This window comes from Poecilia reticulata, chromosome 6 (assembly GCF_904066995.2).
Source record: "Poecilia reticulata chromosome 6, P_reticulata-male-v2, whole genome shotgun sequence".
Classification (NCBI taxonomy): domain Eukaryota; kingdom Metazoa; phylum Chordata; class Actinopteri; order Cyprinodontiformes; family Poeciliidae; genus Poecilia; species Poecilia reticulata.
The window spans coordinates 14846158-14868571 of record NC_088835.1 but is presented as its reverse complement, the minus strand read 5'-3'; the positions used below and the strand labels follow the sequence as shown (position 1 = coordinate 14868571).

General features: G+C 38.7%; 3 protein-coding genes across 6 annotated transcripts in view; 2 read left to right on the top strand and 1 right to left on the bottom strand.

Moving 5' to 3' along the window:
- Positions 1-9485, top strand: part of srgap1a (SLIT-ROBO Rho GTPase activating protein 1a) — an 82941-nt gene extending 73456 nt beyond the window's left edge. For 2 of the 4 annotated variants that reach the window (XM_008411652.3, XM_008411653.3), the window contains exons 20-22: positions 1181-1318; positions 5665-6025; positions 7024-9485. In XM_008411652.3, coding sequence (XP_008409874.2) covers positions 1181-1318; positions 5665-6025; positions 7024-7431 — 907 coding nt within the window. In that variant the 3' untranslated portion in view covers positions 7432-9485. Of the gene's footprint in view, positions 1-1180; positions 1319-5664; positions 6102-7023 lie in introns of all 4 variants that reach the window. The other 2 variants (XM_081608022.1, XM_008411655.3) reach the window with 2 other exon arrangements.
- A 113-nt stretch (positions 9486-9598) lies between these two features.
- Positions 9599-14355, bottom strand: cfap263 (cilia and flagella associated protein 263). The gene is made up of 9 exons (XM_081608027.1): positions 14119-14355; positions 13463-13598; positions 12810-12971; positions 12584-12733; positions 12069-12191; positions 11564-11662; positions 11351-11458; positions 10756-10911; positions 9599-10268 (listed from the first exon to the last, which is right to left on the bottom strand). Exons 1-9 carry the CDS (start codon positions 14187-14189, stop codon positions 10119-10121), a joined length of 1155 nt encoding a protein of 384 aa, XP_081464153.1. The 5' UTR covers positions 14190-14355; the 3' UTR covers positions 9599-10118.
- Positions 14356-14487: 132 nt separating this feature from the next.
- Positions 14488-22171, top strand: LOC103466215 (protein mono-ADP-ribosyltransferase PARP12-like). The gene is made up of 11 exons (XM_008411656.3): positions 14488-14912; positions 15815-15950; positions 16033-16312; positions 16437-16598; positions 16685-16868; positions 17726-17900; positions 18880-19106; positions 19223-19310; positions 19390-19517; positions 19666-19817; positions 19925-22171. The coding sequence occupies exons 1-11, from the start codon at positions 14590-14592 to the stop codon at positions 20179-20181; spliced, it is 2112 nt and encodes a 703-aa protein (XP_008409878.2). The 5' UTR covers positions 14488-14589; the 3' UTR covers positions 20182-22171.
- The last annotated feature ends 243 nt before the right edge of the window (positions 22172-22414 follow it).

Below are 22414 nucleotides of genomic sequence, written 5' to 3'. Positions count from 1 at the left end.
ACGTTAGGACACGCATTTGAATTTTAAACATCTATTTTAAATATAACAATTTGTAGTGTTTAGTGTATTTCTATTTCTGCTGTTGGGGCAACTGTATATCTCGTGTTAGAGGGGAATGAATCTACCACTGTGGGTTAAATACCGCACTTGTCCCTGTTGACTTTGCTCCTTGAGCGATCCCGAGCCATCAGTTGACTGAAGGGTCACGCGCAAAGGACCTTCAGCCTCATTTGTCTTGCCCGCTGCTCTCATAGCCGCTCAGCTGTGGAGTGTTCTCCATCTCCAGGGCTCTTTACCAGCCCTGCTGTCACTGTGTCAAACTCCCAGCACTAACAAGCATACACTCTTCCTCTGCAAGTGTTGGCGCCTAATGGACCGGATTCAATGTCTCGTTAGGACTGGAACAAAATCACTGCAATCACTTAGTGGCTGGCCGACAAAATGGCCATTTAATATTTCTTCTCGCTGCGTCCTCTTCTCTTCCTTGCCCTGGTACAATCCCGTCCACATGAATCTTATCAATAATTCACAAGCAGGGACACTGCAGATGGGGTGTCTTCTTACTTGGCAAAGGGAAATTTGAAGCTGTGCAAGTTGACCTAAAATGTAGTAACAACCTGAGCTCTCAAGAAGTGTGTGAAAGCATTTGTAGTCACTTCTTCTGCAAATTAGCGACTGCTTAACACATCTTTTTATAACGTCTTTATTTCTGCCTGTAAGGGTCATTAAAGCATTTATTCACTTGTTCTTTTTTTGCGACTGTCGGATGCACATCATAAGAGGCAGCAGTGCAGCTCAGTAGGTCTGATTATTGCCACCTGACAGACACCAACTGTATCTATTATCCAGGCACATACCTCACTGAATCCCATCCAGCTGTGCTGTACGTATGTGTGTGTGTGTGAGTAGATGTCAGCATTGCAGAGCATCACCAGAATACTGAAAGGCTAAGCACCATGACTCATCTGACTCTCAGGACCTTGAACACAGCGGAGGGATGCTGACTCGCAGGAAAAACGATATCAAACGCTGTTATTGAGGAACTGCAAATTCGAAAGACCGACTGATTTGCTGATTTTATTTCCCCCCTACCTCCCCCTGAGCTATTCCTTTTTGGGTCTGTCTGTCACTTCAACTTGCTCTTTCCATGTCTCAACGTCATAATGTCTCTGCTTCTCAGTGATGACAACTTCTCTGACAGCCTGAGTCAGAAGGCTGACAGCGAGGCCAGCAGTGGCCACGCAGGAGAAGATAAATGTTCAGGAAAGGACATCAGCTCACCCACCGATACCAGGATCTCTGAGGCCTACATCGCCAGGTACGCTGTTGGGGTAGACTTTAAACGTTTGCCACAATTAAAAACCACATCAGTGCAAATTGTAAAATCAACCAAATTTTCTTTAGAGGTAGTTTTATCACCTATAGTTTTCCGTGACTTATGTTCTGTATGGTAACAGAAAATATGTTTGAGTCTTATGTGAAAATGCTGCATGGATTTCAGAAAACATTTGCTACTACCACCAAAAATGATTCCCAGACTGACATATTTTAATCCCAGTCCTACCAGTTAGATTCAAGGTGAGGTGAAGACTCTAGCAACACTTAAAACAAGTTTATTTGGTTTGCAAATGGGCGTTATTTGCAGACCAACACGTTTTGGCTTGTTGCCTTAATCGAGATCGTTACAAATCACCTAACAGTTTGTCTTTTATTTAGTCGTACCAGACACTTTCTGCACTTCTGGTATCATCTTCATCATTCCACTCAACACTAGACGGAAGAATTAAGAAAAATAATCCTATCACTTAGGAGACAGAAACCAAGAAGCAGTTCTGTGATACAAGCAAAATATGACATTTACCCTCTTAGCAAGTGTTCACACCAACCAATGTGGAATAATTTGAACAGTGACTTGTACAGATTAGTTACATTTTATTGTCATCCTCAGTTTGCTCCAGCTTTTGCTTCCGCATCTTCATTGGGTCATGGAGTCAGACGTGTGAGCCTGAACAGCTTGCAGATCAGATGCAACTAAAAGGCTTTAGCGTCTTAGCTGAAATGTGTCAGAAGTCGCTCATTCGCTTTAGTTTATTAATGCAAGCTAATCGACTTGATTCTTGTGCCTCTTGTGATCTCATCAACTTGAATACATGCAAAGCAGATTAAGTATATATTTTTATTTTATTCAGTTTAAAAATTGATTGTGTATTTTGTAAAATCCTTCAGCGAGAATCTATACTTCATTACTCAGCTGTGATCTTTATTGTCGGCGTACGGTTGGTAAAAATATGGCAGAAAAATATCTTTAAAGTATAACACTGTTTACTGGGCCCACAGTTTCACACATAAGTGTGACTAAAACTTGTAATTACAAAAAAAGAAAGATACACCAACCAAGAGTCTGTTAACAAATGTTTATATCTTATTGGATTAGAAAGTGTTGGAGAGAATGCACCTGATCCTCCTTGTGTCATTGCTTATCCACATCTGACCTCCCTAAGCCTAATCACAGTGAACTCAACTTGACCCACGGCTTTTTTCCTAACCAACCCTGTCCAGACAGTTCCTCTTAGATTGCAGGAGTAATTTCAAATCCTTTCATTCATTCACTCGGAGGAATCTCCCCCAAAAGTGAAAATGACACACGCACATATCCAATCACACCTCAAGTCTCTTTTTGGCTGTGTTTCCTGGTCGGTTGCCAGCATTTAGTCTTCCTCTCTCTTCCCCCCCATTTGGTGCGTATCTGCGGCTGGATTCAGTGACCTTGAAGTGTCTGACTAGTTCCTGCTTTTTCCGAATACCTGAACAACAGCTATTTTATTCTCAGCCGTACTCACTCCCTCTTCCTCACTGTTGAAATGTTGGTGATTCATGCTGCCAATATTTGCAGCCCTGCAGCTGCTGGTGTGCAGTTAAAGGATATAACTGAATAAGTCATCCTTTTAGCTTCAATGTTCCTGTCTATGGTCCCGTCTGCAACACCCTTCCTGTCACTTTGGTTCAGGTGATAACCATATCTTTCCATTCCTTTTGTCATCCCCCCTCCTCGCTTTCCAGTAAATCCTTAAATTTTGAATAATTAATTTAGAGAATTTCCTTTCCCAACATCTCATCTCTCTGATGGACCTCTCAAAGATCCTATTGACGGGGAAGAGGTCAAAATTATGTGACCCGAGCGATCGGTCAGTTTATCGATTTGATGAAGACTTGTAGATTGTTTTGTGATCTAAATCTCTTTACTACCAAAAGCAACAATGGGCAGTATGTGAGCTGTCAGTTTGAAGACAGCTTGTAAAATAAGTGTACACTTTGTCCCAGTAGAAGACTATTTATATGAATGTACACTGCTCCACCTGCTGTTTCTGACTTGTTCCTACACTTGTTTACTCTAAAATAATCCTTACTGCAGTCAGAAAAAAGATGGACCACGAAAGCCATATTAATTTGGCACTTTTAATGGTTTATTTAAACAGTTTTTTATAACATCAATTGTCTTCAATGATGATTTTGGACACGGTGGTTTTGATTTATTGCAAATGTTATTTCATTAAAGCACTCATTTTTGTGTCATGGCCTCATAGCAAGTTGAAGAAAAAAAAAGATGTTTTTTGTCGCAATAAACGTTCAGGAAAATTCTTGATGGATTTTACCTTCTTATTTGAAATGGGAAAGGTCATTTTAATTGGTTCTTTTTTGGCATGAATTTTAAGCATAGTCCATACATTTCCAAAAGGTTTGACATCAGGGACATTTAAGAAGCTTTGTTAAGCTCCTTTATCCACTCCAGAACCCTTTTTCTGATTTTTGTTCTGTTGAAACACCCAACTATGTCCATTTCACTGAAACGCTCCCCCTCAGATGACGGTAAATTGGTTACATTGTTCAACAACAACCCAGAATCCACTAAAGGCTAAAATCTTGCATGGACTGCAAACTGCTGGTATGTCAGTATCACTGTTCACTGAGGAAGCCAGTTTAGGATCAACAGGGCAGTAGCGAGCACTGACCAAGAAAGAAGTTCATTCTCCAAAATTGACATTTCATAGCCTGACTAAAATTTCCAGATACCAACTGAGAGAAGCCAAAAGCTTTCTGGCGAAATGATCAGTCGAGAACAGATGGAGCTATCTGGTAATAATGGCAAGGAGTATGTTGGTAAGAGTCAGAGGGAAACTTTCAAGCCTAAGAAGAATCTAGCAGCTATAAATCATGTCAGTATGCACAGGGTTTGTACAGGTGTTTTGTTTCTGAAATGGCCTTGACCTCAACCATGTTGTAAACGTGCAGACTATGTTAAAAGCAGCATGTGTGCCAAGACACCAAGCAAATTAATACGACTACCATATTTTAGATCAGAAGCTTTTTAGTAAAGTGTGGGTACTCTGCACAGTTTGCAGAGGGACGTTTTTTTTCAAATGCAGCCTTTGTGGTCTGGAGGGAATCCACACAGGTTTTATTTGAACCCTAAAAAAAAAAAAAAAGTGTTTCAAATAAATTATAGAAAGCTCAAAATAAAGTGGAAATTCATTCTGATATATGTGCAAACTACATCTTTTCTTGATTTGACACAAGACTTCTCAAATCATGTCTATAAATTATGCAATTTTGCAAACCTATTGCCAAACTTTTGCTTTCCAGATAGAGTTCAAATCTTCCTTCTCAAAACCCTCGCATCCTTTACTTCCATCCTTATTATTGCTTCTTGTGCAGCAGAGTGATGAAGCTGCTTCTAAATCCTAATGATTATGGCTCAGACAGCGCTCGTTAGGCAGATGTAAACCCTCAAATTGAAGCTATTTGTCTTGGAGAAGTGATTAGCGGCTGAGTAATTCACCTCTTGTTCATCATGGGGGACAAATTAAAATTATTGATCCTACATACGCCAGTTTCCAGATATCATTGATCTAATATTTTCATTCGCGGCCTTTTCAGGGAATACAATACTAACTGCTAAAGTCTGTATAATAATATTAACAGTTTTAAAATAGAAATGTAGTTTCAGTTTTTAATGTCTCCTATAGTTGCATCAAATTAAACATAACGGCTACTACTGAATATTTCTCTGTTACAGGCTATTAAAAAACGGCGAGCTAACTTCAACACTCGGTTGAATGTGTTGCAATTTTTGCCTTTTATGAGGTATTTCAAACGTCTCCAGGGAGAAGATGTAAAATTGTTGCCACCTCATGCATTGTGGTGGGAGTGTAAAGGAACATGCCTAGCTCTCTGTCTCTGTATTACAAGTGTTGGACTCGTTTGTTGGAATAAGTGTTGTTTTGAGTAAGCTGGTCCAGGTTCAGACAGAGGACAGACGTACTGCTTCAGCAGCTGCTGCTTCTTCCACGGAGCGTGTTTTAGTGCTCTGATGAACACCAGACGTCGCTCCTCTGGCTAACATCCAGGTCCGCTCTGCCCCCTCGCTAAAACAACTTTAATAGAGAACAGAGGGGAGTACTACAAAGTGAGATTAATGGGTCAGAGAGATTCCCTAAACCTTAAGCAAAACATTTAAATGTTTCAAGGCGAGGTCACTGGATGAAGTAATGGAGGGGATAAATTTAAAGTTTTTATTTTGACAATGTCACATTTAATATCAAGCAAAACGCTACAATTAAACATGTCGATTTGTTTCTTTTCCATGTCACGCTTCTACCCACGTAGGCATAGAAAAAGGTCGGAACCACCGACTCGCCGGCCCCCGGCCCGCCCCAGCAACGTCCACTGCATGCTGCACTCATCCCAGCAGGGCCACGGAGGGACCCCGGAGATGGGCTCCCCGGTTCTGGGCCACTTCAGCCCACGGGACATGCTGAGAAGCCACAACCACATGCCGATGGACAGCCCAGAGCGGCGGCGGCGCACCGGCCACGGCAGCCTGACCAACATCAGCCGCCACGAGTCCCTGAAGAAGATGGAGAGCCCGCCGATCCGTCGTTCCACCTCTTCAGGCCAGTACATGGGCTTTACTGACAGCCATCACCACCACAGCGGCAAGCCCCTGGACCCGGAGACCATCGCACAGGTCAGCGCGGGACGAGCGGCGACCAGATCGCAGCTCCCTCCACCATCAAAGCCCTGCCCCGCCCTGTAAAAACATAGTCAGTCCCTGTCTTCTGCTTCCTCTGGCTGCTTCTGTGTCTGTGTGCTACGAACACGCAAACTATTAGCTTCACAGGCAGACAGCAGGGGGCACAGCTTGGCATTGGGACTCCTTCGGTAGAAGTTAGTGTCGTAATAATGAAAATCATCGCAATCTCTTAGAATATCCATTTTAACTCAGTAGTTGAGTTTCTCAGTTTGTGCATTTGACTATATTCACAAGTATGAATGGTGCATTGATAAACGGCAGTTATATTAAAGTTCAGTGACCATTCCTGAGGTCACAAAGAGCTCTTCTGATTGTGCTAGGCTGTCTGCCTGCCTACTGTGAAAATGCTCAGATGATAATTTTTTTCATCATCTCTGCATCTCTTTTTTTGTAGAAAGTCAGCATGCATGATATTTCCTCTAGCTCTATGCATGCATCGTAGAAAACGTTCATGGTGTTCTCCTTATTTATTTAGAAAGTTTTCCTATTCAGTTGTGTCAACACTTGTAGCTTACAATAGTTAAATCCATTTCCAATATTGAAAAAATATAATGAAAAGCAAAAAGAAAATACATGAGCATAAAGCAGGAGAAAGTCAGGAGAATATGTAGCAGTAGCTTGGAGGTCTAATAAACTAGCACCTTCCCCATGGATTCCACTAAAATATTATGACTTCTAGTGGATAGTCATAATCTAATTTACCATATTTTCAAGATGTTTAGGTTTTCTTGCTCTATCATTTGATAAGATTTGGCCTTCAAAATCAGTTTTTGTTCATATGCATGCAGTTGTCTTGATCATATTTTGCCTATGAACACTTTAGCTTTCTCCTTTGTAAGTTAGAATGATCCCACAGATGGCTTTTAGGTTTTGATTTCTCTTCTGGTTCTCTCCAGAGTCCTCACCTCTCTTCCACTCTTTGTGCTTTGCAGGACATAGAGGAAACGATGAACACTGCCCTTAACGAGCTGCGCGAGCTGGAGCGGCAGAGCTCAGCTAAACACGCCCCTGACGTTGTGTTGGACACCCTGGAGCAGCGGCAGACCGCCGGCAGCGGCGTCGGCGGCCCCACTATGGCAAGTTCAAACGAGTCCCTGAGCCCTATCCACGGCGTCATGCTGAGGTCGACGGCCAACACCGAGCCACCAATCCGCCGCAGCACCAGCTCCTCCAGCGAGGCCATGAGCACCTTCAAGCCCATGGTGGCGCCACGCATGGGGGTGCAGCTGAAACCTCCTGCTCTGAGGCCCAAACCCATGGTCATGCCTAAGTCCAATCAGGCCCCGCAGCCTCCTTCTGGAGCTGCTCAGGACCCTCTAGATAAATCCTGTACCATGTAAGCTCTGGGGGAAAAAACAGAGATGAAAAGCAAAACTCTCAGCCCATTCCTGGGAGTCTCTGTCTGAACTTCCACCTGTGTCGTCAATACACGGAAAAGAAGAGGACAAGATCCAAGAGATCTTTGTAACCTTTCCAATTAGAAGTTGTAGTTGCAATGTAGACTTGTTATCCGAGCAAATCGTTTGCGTCAGTAACATGCTGTTTTATTTTAATATGCTTAGGTTACCATCTACCTTACAGTATAAGGTTTTCAAAAACGAATTTGAACAACAAATCACAGGATCTTCCTTGAGAATTTATATTTAGTTTGGTTTACAAGTGATAAAGAACTAAAGCAAGTTACTTGTAGAGAAGCCTGAAGAGAGAACTGCAGTGACCACAGCGGCTAAAACGAGAGGATCATTTCTGTCCGTACCTGGGAGTGCCCTTGGAAGACGTGAATCCCACCAACGTTCTCACAGACTTAACTGGAAATGTAACTGATTTTAACTTTCTGATGTTAAAACGGTGCTGGACAATAAACTGCTTAAAAGGTTGCCAATCGTGTGGCTCCGCAACTTATTTATTAACGGTACTCTGTTAATAAATGAAAAGTACTGAAACTTGTACCCTTCCTTTCGGTAGCATGTAAACCGCAGCTTTTGTTCCATTTTATTTTCTGCAAGGTGTATGATCAGTCGTTTTACGCGGAGGTGTAGATTACGCCTCTTATCTGGGCTCACTCAGATTGATGAAATTTTGTTGTATCAAAACAAGAAGAAAGATGGAAGAACTGGATAAAACCACTACTTTGTTGTGAACCTGTATGCTTCGATTGCTGCGTCTATACCTAAAACTGTAATTATGCCTTTGTATATGTGTCAACCATGAGTGTGAACGATGACTTCAAACGTTTTATCACACAGTGCGGACCACATGTCATAGCCTTCTGTATGCCTTGGCTTTATCTACCCAAAGACTTGTGTATAGGTGAAAGCATGGATGTTGAACCTCCACATTCACTGATGCGTTTAGACTTAAGGCAGCATCTTTGCCCGAGTTTCTGCCGGTAGCCATGGACCTTATGACTGTTAGTGTGAAAGCCTCGTCATACAGCCGCCCTCCTCATCCTGCTTCTGTCTGTGAGGGAGGCTAACAGTTTGAGCCTTACAGTCTGTTCTGTTCAGGTGAGCATGTTACCTATTGTTTTTTTGTTGTTGTTGTTGTTGTTGTGGCTACTTCTCTTGAACTGGTATTATTACTTCTGTGCGGATTTATGAGTTCAACTAAATGACATGGAAAAAAATAAAAGACTGCACATTTCCCTGCTCCTGAACAATAATTTCAAGATAAAACAGCCTCAGAAATGTGTTTGTGCCAGCCTCTGTAATATAGAAACAATCGCTGGATCCACGACATTTGTATATCATTATACACGGATCAAAGCTGGTTTGCAAGAATAGGAAATGCTCTCTAATAGCAAGTTTATGCCATCTTTGACTTGACTAAAAAAAACGTGTGCGAATGGATCAAAACTTAATTTCTGAATTAATAATTTCATTATTTTTATAATTGTTTTTGTTTTCTGTTTGATTTTGGAGGGTTAAAATCACTCTGAGCCTATGTTGTAGAAGACGTCGGCATCAGTATGAAGCCAGTTGTTGGTGTGTGTGTGTGTTTTTTTGGGGGGGGGTTTCTGGTCACAATGTAACATGATCAGCAGCAGGACTCTGTTAAGCTGTTTGTAAACTTTAAACTAGTCTGTTCTGTACATCAGTAGTATGTACTTGTGAAAAGTGCCTTTGAAAATGTTTAAGTGGAACTTCAGACATTCTGTCCTGTTGCGTTTTCAACTTAGATGCTGCAGTTTTCAATAAAATGCAGTGTAGCAAGTAGAAATGCATTAAGACTTAGTTTCCCAAATGGCTCTATGGCAGATATAATATTAACCGGCTTACACATTGTGACATTGCACTTTTATGTATATACCTGTAAATATGGCATGTAACATCACAACATCTAAAGTTCTTTCAATGGAGGATTTTTTTTTTAATAAAGAAAATAGTTTGTCGAATCTGAGGTGGATTTTTATTTATTTACTTTTATTTTAAATAGTTTCAGTGCATTTATAGGACATCACTTAGGGAGTTTTTGCACAGGTGAGACTCACCAAGGCATGCAAAAATAAAAGGTGTTTGTCACACATGGTTTTAATTCAATAAAGATATCTGCAAAGATTTAACAAAACATTTGTTAAATGTGATGTTACATTTAACAAAACTTGCAGGCATCACATCACCCTGCAGACATTCACTCCATCGTTTCCAGAAGCCTGAATCATTTCTTCTATCCCTTAAGAGTTATTACAGCGAAAGCTTTTATAGTTGTATTTTTTAAAAGTAGATGACATGAATCCTCTTCAGTGAAATTGGAAAGGTGGGATGGACCACATGAGATAAACATTTGGCTTCCAATTGACAATCTTCTAAATATAAATTCTACACTTATTTTTTTTCATGATTGTTTATTCGTGGAAGACTACATTTCCACTACATTAAATTTAAAAGAAAAGACACAAAAAGTTACATCTTCACACTCTTACACTGTTTTTAAGCTTCTTATCCTGGCTGGTGAGATTAGCTTTGAAAAAGTATCAAGTTTTTGTGATTTCTAATGATATAGCTTTACTTCATTGCTATCTAGAGAATCATTTGTCTAAAGTTCTGTCTTCTGCTATATGTGGGAGCTTTACTGAGATCTGAGGATTGCCATACCGACTTCCAGCTTCAGCGCTGTTTGAAGGAGTGAGAGTGCCTCTCTGTCTTCTCCATTCTCTACTGTGAGTCTTCAAGGCCATCTAGTAAAAACAAAGACTGTGTTGTGTTGGATACAATAACACAGCAGTTTCCTCCACCCAACTAGCCAGACATGTTTGTGTACTGGGTAACACTTTAATTGAAGGGGGTGAATAAGACTGTCATGACACTGTCATAAACATGACATAACACCTGTCATGAACATGAATAAGCCTTCATGAATATTTATGACTGTTGTCGTAAAGCATCATTTAGTAAATTATGACACTTTTAATACAAAGTTGACATTATTCAAAATGTCTTTGTTATGACAACTTGACATTAACCAAGAAATCATTACTGATTAAATTTTACCTTTAATAACATAGTTACCTAATTTTTAAAGTGCAATCAGTAATACTTTTATAACAAATTTATATCGGTAATGGCGTAGTCATGTTCATGACAGGTGTTTATGACAGTGTCATGTCAGTCTTACACCCACCTTCCAATAAAGTGTTACCATATCGGCCTAAAATATATATTTACCTCAGCAATCCCAACATGTCTCTTCCAATGGTGAAGGCTTTGTAGCATCTTCTTGTGTTTTTCCTTGGCGAAAAAATATTCGGTGATATCAGGAACGTGATAATCTGTAAGCTCTTTGCACAGGAATTGGTTGAGCCCCTCTTCCTTTAAACTCTCCTAAAGGAAGAAAAAAAAGTCAAAAAGTATATATTAAAAGAATGGATTTAGTTTAATTTCAAAAGAATCTCAAATTTATCAGAAACAAATTTGTAAAATGATCAGCAGTTGAAAGTATCTTTTTCAACTTCAACTGCTACAAAAATACTTCACTTCATAGTTTCTAGGTTTTACAGTCATATTCTTTAAATTAGAATATTATTGAAAAGTTCAAATATTTCAGTAACTCAATTTACTAGCTTAATTATGTTATATAGATTAATTAAAATGAAATTTTGGGCTTAATGTAAAGCATGTCTAATACCTATTCAAGGACTGTTTTTTGTTTTTTCCAAAGGTACTTTTAGTTTAACAAACGAATCTTATCCGAATGCATAAGCCAGTTTATTGAATATGGCTTCAAGATTTCAGTTCTTCAAGTTTGATTATTTTTAACAACCTTCTTCGCACGTTTTATCTCATTCTCAAGTTTTGCAAGCATTTCCTTTCTTCTAGTGATGTCACTGCTCAGCTCTGTGGACTCCAGTGTCAAACTCTGCAGCTTCTCCTGTCCCCAAAAACACAAACAGATGCAGATTTGACAATAAAGACAAACTGACAAAATGTTCTGTTTTACACATAAAGCAAATGGCATCTTTTCACATAAAGTTACCTTGTGTGAACTGAGGAGACGCTGAACTTTAGAACTGTTGTGTTTAAGTTCATTTAGGCTTTTGTCCATTCGGGGTTCATCGTACTCCTGGAAAAATATCTATTGGACAGAAACACCTAAATTATTTTCCAACAAGCAAATGTTATGCAATGATTTAATCAGCTGCTTCTTAAATTAGAGTTTCATGTTCAGAGTTTCTTCACATTTCTCATGTAAATATTTCAGCTTTTTCCAGAACCAAGTTACCAGTTACTTTCATTCATTTTGAAGTATAAGATACATGGAAGAGAGCGACGGAAGGGCATCACAAAGAACAGAAAGAAAAAAGGAGAAAGATAATCACTGGAACAAGCACAGAAGGACAAAACAAAGAAAAGGAAGGATAGACACAGGGAAAGTATGATGTATAGAAAGAAGGTAAGAGCTAAAGAACAACCTTTATTCAAGGGATTCAAGTCTTGTAACATAATTACAACCTTTTCTACTTCTGTTTTAATAAACTCACTTCTTCCTCTACTTCAAATTCAGCTTTTCTCGTCTCTTTTTTCTGTTGGAGCTGCTGCAGGAGCTTCATCACTTGGACTCTCAATGCCTTATTCTTTTGGTGAAACTTTTCCAGCTGGGTGACCTGTTATAATTCATTTTAGTATTTACAAGAACATGATTAATGAAGCAGAATAGAGATAGATATTTGAGAAAATAATGAATAAGGATTTTTAAAAAACAAGTGTAATGAAAGGGAATTTTATGGTATTATTAGTAATGGTAATATTCCTGACATTTGCCACATACAGAGAAAGGTGCACAATTAGAACAAAAGTCAGTTTGCATTGCTTTTTTCCAGATCTTATGATGTGATTTTAAGATTATAAATGCAGAAATATGTGAATAAGTGGTGGAAATTGCTTGCTAGAAGGAACATCTGTTTTTGGGAAAAAAAATAGAAGTATAAGAACACAGAAACTGCTCAAAAAATGTTCTTGCATGTGCAGATATTATCTGACTGAAGCCCGACTTTACCTTTGATTTGTCTTCGATGTGCTGGAGCACCTTCTCTGGCTCCCTTACTTCCAGAAAACTGCCTTTCATAGGTTTTAAGAAACTGCATTCAAAATCTTTTTTGGCTTTCTTGATCTCAGTTGAACGCAAGTCGGCTTCTTTTATCAAAGACTGGAAAACAAAGCAGAACCTCTGAACAAATGTCTCTCACGTATGTTTGTTTGTGTTTGAAAAAGCTTGTTGTAACCTTGTAGTTGTCCAGAATTCTCTCGTAGTTCGCTTTAAGTTTTTCCTGATCTGCCTGTGTCTCAGTTGCTTCTCTCTGTGCCACATGAAGTTTTTGCTCCAAGGTCAGCAGCTGGAGAGGCTCTGATAAGTTGTACTGAGGCCTCTGCCTCCTCTCAGCTCCCTGAGGAGAGACACAAAAACATAAAAAGTAAATCACTCAGGTAGAATTATGGGATTATACTATTGTTCACATATGACTTCCTGGGAATAGTGCAGTTTGCTACTCATACTCCAAAAACAATATCTTTTCAAATTTTAGCAATAATCGCACAGATTTTGTTACAGTAAATAACTACTTATCTACTCTGTAATATTACCACGTAAAACAAAATAAACCGTACAATCAAACAGTCTAATATTCTCTCGGTTACTGATAAGCCCAAATAGCATGAGCCCTTCAAGTAGAACAGATTGTGATGTTTGACTCTAACAGCTCATTTGTGTTTGGTTTGTCAGACACAAAACTGGTAAAGTGAGGACATGTGTGCATCTTTCTGCTGAACTTTATCCCATGGTTTAATGCTCTACTTGTGGAGACCAGTACTGTATTAATGGTTTATGTTTCCATAATGTATTTGCTTTTTTCTGTATGGGAAGCATGGGGCTTCTTACCCCACCATCCACGTTGGAGCCTTGTGTTAATTGCAGACCTTCTCCCCCAACTTTGGACTCCAAGTGCTGAGGATCCAGACGAGCAATGAAGTGTTGAAACATGTCATTTTCTGCCAGGAGGGCTACATTATAACACCTATGACAAAGAAGGAATTGTCTTTATTTTACTTATACATCGGATATCCAAGGTAGCTGTCTGTTGATAATATAAACACAAACAAAATTAATAAACAAATCTGCTTATCTTGTGACTGAGAAGCTGTAGCGAAGAAGAATAGCAGGACTTTACTTTTTAACCAGTAAAGTTAAAAAGTAAAGTCCTGTATGTGTATATAAAAAAAGTATTAAAATGTCCTTGTCATAACTCAAGTGTGCAATATGGTGAAAGTTGGATTAATATTGAAGTCACCTCTCTAAAGTAAAAGCTGTAACTGTATCGGCAAGTTACACTTCTGTAAAAGCGTTAAAAGTAGATAAAGAAGTGATTACCGTTTTTTTAAGCAAGTATTTAATATATCTACTTAGATATTTTTACGATTAGATAAGCATAAAAAACTTCTAAGAATTAGCAGTCAACAGGTTTAAGACACAAATCTGGTACGTCAAAAATGCAAACTGTATCTTGCCGAGCTCTTCTAAATATTTTATATTTTTACCTCAGCTCTTTAACTTGGTTGTGAAGACGTTCTTTCTGTTTATTTACTGGATATTGTTCTTTTACTTCCATCAAGAGCTCTTCCTACTGGGTTGCTAGGAAATGAAGTATTTAAACAGTGGTTGCTATGGTTCGCATTGCCTTTACGTACTGACGTAAAGCCAATTAAAGATTCATATTTTGAGTTTGGGCTCGACTTTGAGATGTTTAATTGATAAGTTAATAAAGCTAATTTTGTTTCTGACGCTGTACTCTCACACCAGACTATCTTCATCTTAAAAAGAACATTATAATTGTTCAGTTTTGGGAACACATCAGCCCTGTTTTTTTTCTTTTTGTTTTTTTTTTGTCAACAGAGTTTCGATATAAGTTTCGGTTTCAGTTCTATATAAATGGGCCTTGTGCGTGTTGTTGCCTCAAGTCAGCTGTAAACTGTTTCCTTGAATGAATATTTGATGCATCTTCTTTCGGGATGGCATCGACTAGTAATTCAAAATTAGTTTTCAAGATTCTGTGCGATAATGACGGTTGTTTAGAGATAAGACAGCTAAATGCGAAGCTCGCACAAAACAGCTTCGGAGTTAAACTAGCGAACCTGCGTTCCGTTCTTTTCGACGACGGTAAAATTGCGATTCGGGAGGGTAAACAGCGGGTTCCTGGGAGTAACATCAGGCCTGACAGTCTGATTGTTGCTAAAACCAGTTTGAGGCTTTGCCAGAGAAAAGCTGGGGAATGCGGACAGTGTGATAGTTTACACTTGTGTAGGTATTTTGTCTGCGGAGGCTGCACCTTCGGGTAAGTTTCTTCTGCATATGTCAACTGCTTTTGCTGTAATGCTTGTGGCATCTCTCATAAGTTATTTAAGTTCATACATTAGATGCGGCGTAAACTCAGTTCGAAGGTCTTTTACTTATATATCATATTGAGTTAGAGGAAAGGAAACAGTGGCGCCTTAAAGAAAATCATAATAAACTTAGTGGAAATTTAAGTTTGTGAAAAAAATACATATACACAGATAAATGTTTTATTATTATTATTATGTCAATACAATGAATCATTAAAAAAATGTCCTGTACAATTACGAAAACATTTAACCTGTCGGATTTAGTAGACGACGAAAACTGACATCTGATTGGCTAACTTGCACAATCAGATGTTCAAGTTAGCTAATCTGGACCAATGGCATTGTCCTTGGAAGTATCAACCCTTATCCACCGACTATGACAGGTAAAATGAGTTCAGTGTGTCGCAGACCTCCAATAAAAAAAATCTGTAGGCCTATATCATAGAATTTCTGAAGTTGTTTTTCAACTTTAGTCATTTAACTTCCTATTTATTTCATCCAGACGTTGGAAGCATTTGACATTATTCAATCACTAGAGAAAAAAAAACCCCCAAAAGATTATTTTGCATTAGAAAGCTAATTGAAAAATTATTTTCTTTCAATAATTCAGTAAAAAGCATCTTAACTCATCAATTACATTGACTCATTACAGATGGAGTAATTTATTTAGTACTTGTTTCTGTTAATGGTGAAAATTAATAACAGTTTATCATAGATACTGAAGATAGACAAATAGACAGTCAGGCTTCGGTAAAAAAAAACAGAATGTGTTTTGATTAATTAAATTAATTAATTAGATGAATTTGTTTATTCAATACAACTTCTTTAACTGGAAGACCTTTTATTGTTTTAGACCCAAGTGTAAAAATCCACACAGTTTGGCTTCGCCACACAACGCTGATCTTTTGCAAAGGTTTGGTCTTCAGGATTTGACAGAGAAACAACTTTTCCAGCTTTTACTGCAGAATGATCCTTTTCTGCTTCCTGAGGTAGGCATCAAATCAGAATTAAAACAATCTCTCATTATGCTTGACACATTTAAATATCATTCTCTTCAATGACTCTCTAAAGGTCTGTCCACATTACAACAAGGGTGATGGTCCGTTTGGCTCCTGCAGATTCACCACCTCCTGCACGAAGCTCCATGTCTGCCTGCATTTCCTCCAGGGTGACTGTAGGTATGGCTCAAGATGCAAGAGAAGCCATTTCGTTGAACGAGGAATGAAGCTTTTCAAAGGATTCAGTCAGGAGAATATTCAAAACCTCTACAAGATCTACAGGAATAAATTCATCATCACTGGACAATGTGGACAGCACGAGACTCCAGCTGCTGCTGGTGCTGCTGGTCCAGGTAAGTTTCTTTAATGAAATTATGAATTGTGACATCATTTTTCGCTTGATAATTTCTCTCCTTTTTTTAAATTCTTATTTTACTTTTGAGGATTATATGACATGTATATTTGCATCTCCTGCAGTGCTTCCAGAGGTGACATTCAGTCATCAGCTGCCTTCCCATCAGCCTCACCAAATGAGTCCTAGAAGTCCCACCAACTCTGTCAGTCCTTCAAAACCTAACAGTGAAGGTGAAAGGAATGAAATCTGCCTCTATAATATTCGCAAAAGCTGCAGCTTCAAAGGTACCTGCTGCTGGTTGAGCTGACCCGTCACTCCTGACATAAATTTTATCCCTATGTAATGTTCTAAGTTGAGTTTTCTATTGCAGAGAAATGCGTGCGCGTCCACTGGAACCTACCGTACAAATGGGAGGTGTTACACCGAGACGGTGTTACTTGGAAGGACTTGCCTTTTATGGAAGAAATTGAAAAGGCATACTCTGACCCAACATGCAACACTAGCAGGGATCCACTGCTGCCTACGTTGGGAATTCTCTTGAGTCTGAAACTTGGGTAAAGAGAGACACAAATGTTCAGTATTCAGATTGCAGATGTTTAGTGTTCTGTGATGCATACAGAGTCTAGCAGAAGTATTTAACCCCCCCCCCAAACTTTAAAGTATTTTATCTAATAGATCGACACGAAATAGTGCATAATGGTAAGCTAAAGTAAAAATAATGCATGGATTTCCAATCAAGCAAATTGGGCATGATATTTCAGCCTCTTTTACTCTGCTGCACCCAAGTTACATCCAGTGTGACCAGTTACCTTCAGAGAGAATGAAGTCGCCTAATTTGTAAATTGAGTTCCTTTTAATAAATTAAATTGTTCAGAGAAGCTCTTGGAGCTTTCCTCTGTCTTTATACAAAAAGTATAAAGACAGATTAGGGATAAACTTGTGGATAAGTTTAAGGAAGAGCTAGGTTGTAAATGCTATCACAAGTCTTTAGAAACTCAGTGAGCAGCACAATTCACTTCATCATCCAAAGCTAGAAAGTCTGTTTCTCAACTGATTGACTTGGCAAGGAGAATATTAATCACAGAAGCAGCCAAGATGGCCATGGTAACTCTGGAGGAGCTGTAAAATACACAAATCAGGTGGGAGAATGAGCTGGAAGGACAGCTATGTGGCAGTTTTCTGTTGATGAAAGCAATATATAACTTTATGGACTTCATATAAAATTATATGTGTTATGAAAAAGTAACTACAGATCATTGTGAACACATCATCCTCACATGCTTGAACATAGTGGTATTAGCATCATGGATAAAATGATGGACAAAATACAGGCAGCTTTAAAAGGGTTTGAATATGCTATATATGAAGACATGCTGATAGCAGTGATACAAGGAATCTGCTTTCCTTTCAGATCTGCATCTAACATTAAGCAGCATGTTGACTTCAATACGATGACATACGAAGGGTCTCCAGTTCGTCGCCTGTCCACGGCTTCTTCTGTCCTACATCCGCCACACTTCATTCTCACAACTCAGTGGATTTGGTACTGGAAGGAAGACAATGGTTTATGGATCGAGTATGGACAGGTGATCGGAATATAACTATAGTTGAACTACGTATTACTGTTATGATTAATGGACGACTTTACAAAATAGAAACTCTCGTTTTTGCTACTTGCATGCATTTATAAATAATTTCTTTTAAAATCTTTCGCTTTCAGTTAATTCATCCTTAAAGTGCAAACTGTGTTATTTGACATATTCTTATTTCTCACTATATTTATAGATTTAAAAAGAAAAAACTACATTAAGACAACTGCAATGTCTTAAACTGGGTTTAGATTCTCCTTTTTTCTGTTGATGCTAATATGCGCTGCAGATGGTGAAACATTAAGAATAATTTGCTTTAAGAACCCTTTATTATTCTCAACAGAGAGTCCTATTTGTTGCATCCGACCATTACCAATAGAGGCACAGCTATGTACCTTCTGAGGGGTAGGCAGACACATTATAGCACAGCACACAGCTGCATAGTAAAACAAAATAACAGTAAAATGACAGTGACCTGTCATTTTACTGTTAACTTAAGCTAACCTGAACATTTACAAGCCCCTCTTTGATAGACTGAAATAGCATACCTGCTCTCATACTTTGAAAAGCATTTTTCATCCCGATGCATCTTTATCCTTGTCCCTCGGAGAACAGAGCTTTCTGTTCTCCTCTCCATCTGTAGCTCCATGTCATAAGATGACAATATGAGTCAAATGAAAGAATAAGAACTTTCATAAGATCGCGCCCCAGCGCAATCTCAATTAGGAGTAAGTTTTCCATCATCGTTTTGGTGCCCCTTATAGCGCAACACCCCAGTATGTTGCATATAGAGCACACCCACTTTTTGTGCCACTGATTACCAATCAAAAATTACTTTGTACTAGTTCAAGATATTGACGTCTATTTGCACGTCAGCTGATTTATACTGATGTGGCATGAACACCACATTTATATCATTTTTGTTTTCAATAAATTCTACACTTTGATGTATTTTTTATGTTTGTGTTGTTTTCAGGGGGGAGGAGACACCACAGTGACTTCTGAAACTCTGGAGAAAATGTACCTGGCAGACAAGGATGCAGAGATCACATTCCAGGCAGGCAAACATCAATACACCTTGCATTTCAAAGGTGCAGAAGGAAGCCAGACGATGTTTCAACAGAATTTAAAATATAAAACTAAGAGAGAGATCCGAAGGAGGCCTCGCTTTGTGTCACCTCAGGATGTTAATGACATCAAGAGGTATTGTGTTCACATGTCACAAATTCCTGCTTGCACAAATTATTTGTACTGTATGTAAAATTTTTTTAATCTTAATTTATTTGGATATTTCCTTTTTTTATTGATCTTGTTTATAGTGGATCATCACACAGCTCCAGCTCCTCCACAGCTGAGCATATTCCACCCCACTGGGACAAGAAAGCCCTTCCTGATTTGAGTTATAAGGTATCTTTATTGTATAGCCTGTATTTCACTCTGCTTGATGGATTTTGTTATTAAACACCCCTTGCCTTGCGTGTTTCAGCTCGTGCTCCTCTCCAGAATTGATCCAGATTATAAAATTGAGGAGGATTTCAGACGCACCATGCCTTTCAGTAGAATTGAAAGCATCCAAAGAATCCAGAACCCGTCTTTGTGGAAAGTCTTTCAATGGTGATACACTTTGAAAATTTGCCCTATCCAGTGATAACGATGAAGCCTTCATCACAGCTTTCTTTGGTTGCTCACCATAGAATCCATATTTTGTCATCTTTATCACTTAACTTCTGTGCTGCATAATAAGTCTTATGCTTTATTTCAGGCAGAAGGACCAGATGCAGAAGAGGAATGGAGGAAAACGTGTGGATGAGAAACTTTTGTTCCACGGCACAGAAGAGAGCCTGGTTGACGCCATTTGTGATCAAAACTTTGACTGGAGGATGTGTGGCGTCCACGGAACAGCCTATGGGAGAGGTATAGAAAATATATTCTGGTGATATAATAATCAAATCAGAGTTGGAAAAGTAACAATTAGGAATAGAAAAAGTATTGTAACTTTTAACTACTATTTTCCTTTCTAGGGAGCTACTTTGCTAGGGATGCTTCCTACTCAGACAAATATTCTAGAACCCGAGGGAGTCTGAACAAGATCATGTTTGTTGCTCGAGTGCTGGTGGGTGAATACACAAAGGGAAGCAGCAGCTACGTTCGACCACCATCAAAAGCAGGAAGCAAAGCTCTTTACGACAGCTGCGTTGACTCTGAAAGAGACCCCAGCATATTTGTGATCTTTGAAAAACAGCAGATTTATCCAGAGTATCTAATCAAGTACAGATGAGAAAACAAATGCTTTGATTCCCTTTTGTTAAAGGGAAATAAATCATAAATACAAATGGGTCACGTTTTAGCTTGCTAAAGTCCAATACACATAAGGGAACATTTTGCTGGGTATCTTTGTTCTATCCAAAGCATGCAGTCTGGCTTTCTTTGTGTATTTTGTACTTACTGCTCAATAGCCCTTTTTTTTTCATAACCTTGGATGACTACATGTCCATCGGGAGTCTGCCTAAGTAAATAAGTAAATAGTCTTTTGTAAATATTCATTTGTCAGGAAATCACAAAAACACAATTTTGAATCTGTTGCTTCTTAGTGCTGTAGGTAGCAGGAAGTATATGGGCATTGGGCATTCTTGTATTCTATCTGTTCATAACCCAAGTCCCCCTGAAAGTTAGGGTGCTGACATTTTCATGCAAACCAAAATGTATGGAAAAAAATACAAGTTTACTTGCTTTTACGAATATCATATTTCAGATTAACTGTAAGCCAAACTTATGTTGTAGAGAAGGAGCTTAATTATTATCCACCATAACATTAATGGTTATTTAAGAAATGATTTCAAAAGCAGATCATAAAGACTTCCTTTAAATTATAGAATATTTATATACTGATTTACAACAAAGTGTTTTAGAAAGTATAAATACAGAGAAATTGAAACCTGCATGCATCCTCTTGCAAAAACCAAATTATTTGTATCCCTACCTAGTAGATGTTAATCTCTGTAAACACCTTTACAAACCTCTTGAGATATAAATGATTTTAATATCAAAATGAAATAAATGTTATGTTTAGTCTTTTAAAGAAAAGCTGTTTAAAGTGTTAAAAGAATGGACTTGTCCTCTCCATCCATCCATTTTCTTTCACCCTTGTCCCTCAGTGGGGTCGGGAGGGTTGCTGGTGCCCATCTCCAGCTAACGTTCCGGGCGAGAGGCGGGGTCACCCTGGACAGGTTGCCAGTCTGTCGCAGGGCAACACAGAGACACACAGGACAAACAACCATGCACACACACACTCACACCTAGGGACAATTTAGAGAGGCCAATTAACCTGACAGTCATGTTTTTGGACTGTGGGAGGAAACTGGAGTACCTGGAGAAAACCCATGCATGCACAGGGAGAACATGCAAACTCCATGCAGAAAGACCCCAGGCTGGGAATCGAACCCAGAACCTTCTTGCTGCAAGGCAACAGCTCTACCAACTGCGCCACTGTGCAGCCCCTGACTTGTCCTCTCACTTTCTTCAAATCAAATCTGTCAAAAGATTGAAAGTACTGACGCCTGTGTTCTTTTGATCCCACTGAGATATCGTCAATTTCTTCGCAAACAAAAGTATAAATGTCATCTGTTCCTTGGCTTCATAGAAATTAATTCAACTTTTTCAACAGAGCTTCATGATGAACTGTTATCAGACTCGCTTATGGTGTTAAATGTGACACACAAAATGTATTTTGGCTTCATGTTGTTCCCATTTGTTTTTATTTTGCAATGGTCGATTAAGTTAGATGTGACGTAACATACAATAAACCAATGGGAAAATAAATAAATTATATCACTAGAGTACAAAGAAGAAATTCATTATGTCAATATGAACTTTGAACATGTCAACATATAAACATTGTGTCTATGCCCAATTCTGTTTATGCATAGACACTGCCTATATCTGTATCATCATTTCAGAAAATAAATATGAATTTTTGGACTTTGTAATAATCCTTCTGTTTGTATGCATTTGCTCTATCCACCCATCACATAAGTGCCTGTGTAAGTAAACGTTTAAATGAAAGCATATGTTCATGAATGTGTATGCAAATGCAAATCATATGCAAAAATGGTGGGATTTTTATCATGATAAATTAAATCTGTAGTAAAAGAACCTTTGAGAATGTACTGGTGGAACCAAGAACAAAGTCTACTAGAGTATTGGGATTGAGTTTTACCATACGCATTCACCAAAAGCAGTTTGCTAGAAATCTGGCCCTAGGTGAATCAGTAGGTTCTGTGAAGTTAAGCTTATGAAATATGTTTCATAATTCTTAAAGACCTGAATTTTAGACACTGGTAACTCTGCCATGTTTTTCCCTTTTAATCAGCCAAATTTAAAGGAATCCTACAAATCCTCAGCTCACAGTGCTTTTTATTTTGTCATGAAAACATTTGGACTGAAACTGACAGACTGAGCAGTCAGAAATAAAAACTGTTAGACGTACCGCGAGCCTGGGGAACTGTGGATCA

What these genes read in the sequence shown, in the direction of transcription:
- cfap263 (XM_081608027.1), bottom strand. Translation starts at nt 14,189, where the DNA reads ATGGAAGTAAAAGAACAATATCCAGTAAATAAACAGAAAGAACGTCTT. An exon ending in GAATTCTGGACAACTACAAG is followed by an intron (nt 12,734 to 12,809) that starts GTTACAACAAGC and finishes TTTGTTTTCCAG; the next exon opens with TCTTTGATAAAAGAAGCCGA. An exon ending in GACATGTTGGGATTGCTGAG is followed by an intron (nt 10,269 to 10,755) that starts GTAAATATATAT and finishes TGTTTTTACTAG; the next exon opens with ATGGCCTTGAAGACTCACAG.
- LOC103466215 (XM_008411656.3), top strand. Translation starts at nt 14,590, where the DNA reads ATGGCATCGACTAGTAATTCAAAATTAGTTTTCAAGATTCTGTGCGAT. An exon ending in CAAAAGCTGCAGCTTCAAAG is followed by an intron (nt 16,599 to 16,684) that starts GTACCTGCTGCT and finishes TTTCTATTGCAG; the next exon opens with AGAAATGCGTGCGCGTCCAC. An exon ending in TTCCTGATTTGAGTTATAAG is followed by an intron (nt 19,311 to 19,389) that starts GTATCTTTATTG and finishes TGCGTGTTTCAG; the next exon opens with CTCGTGCTCCTCTCCAGAAT.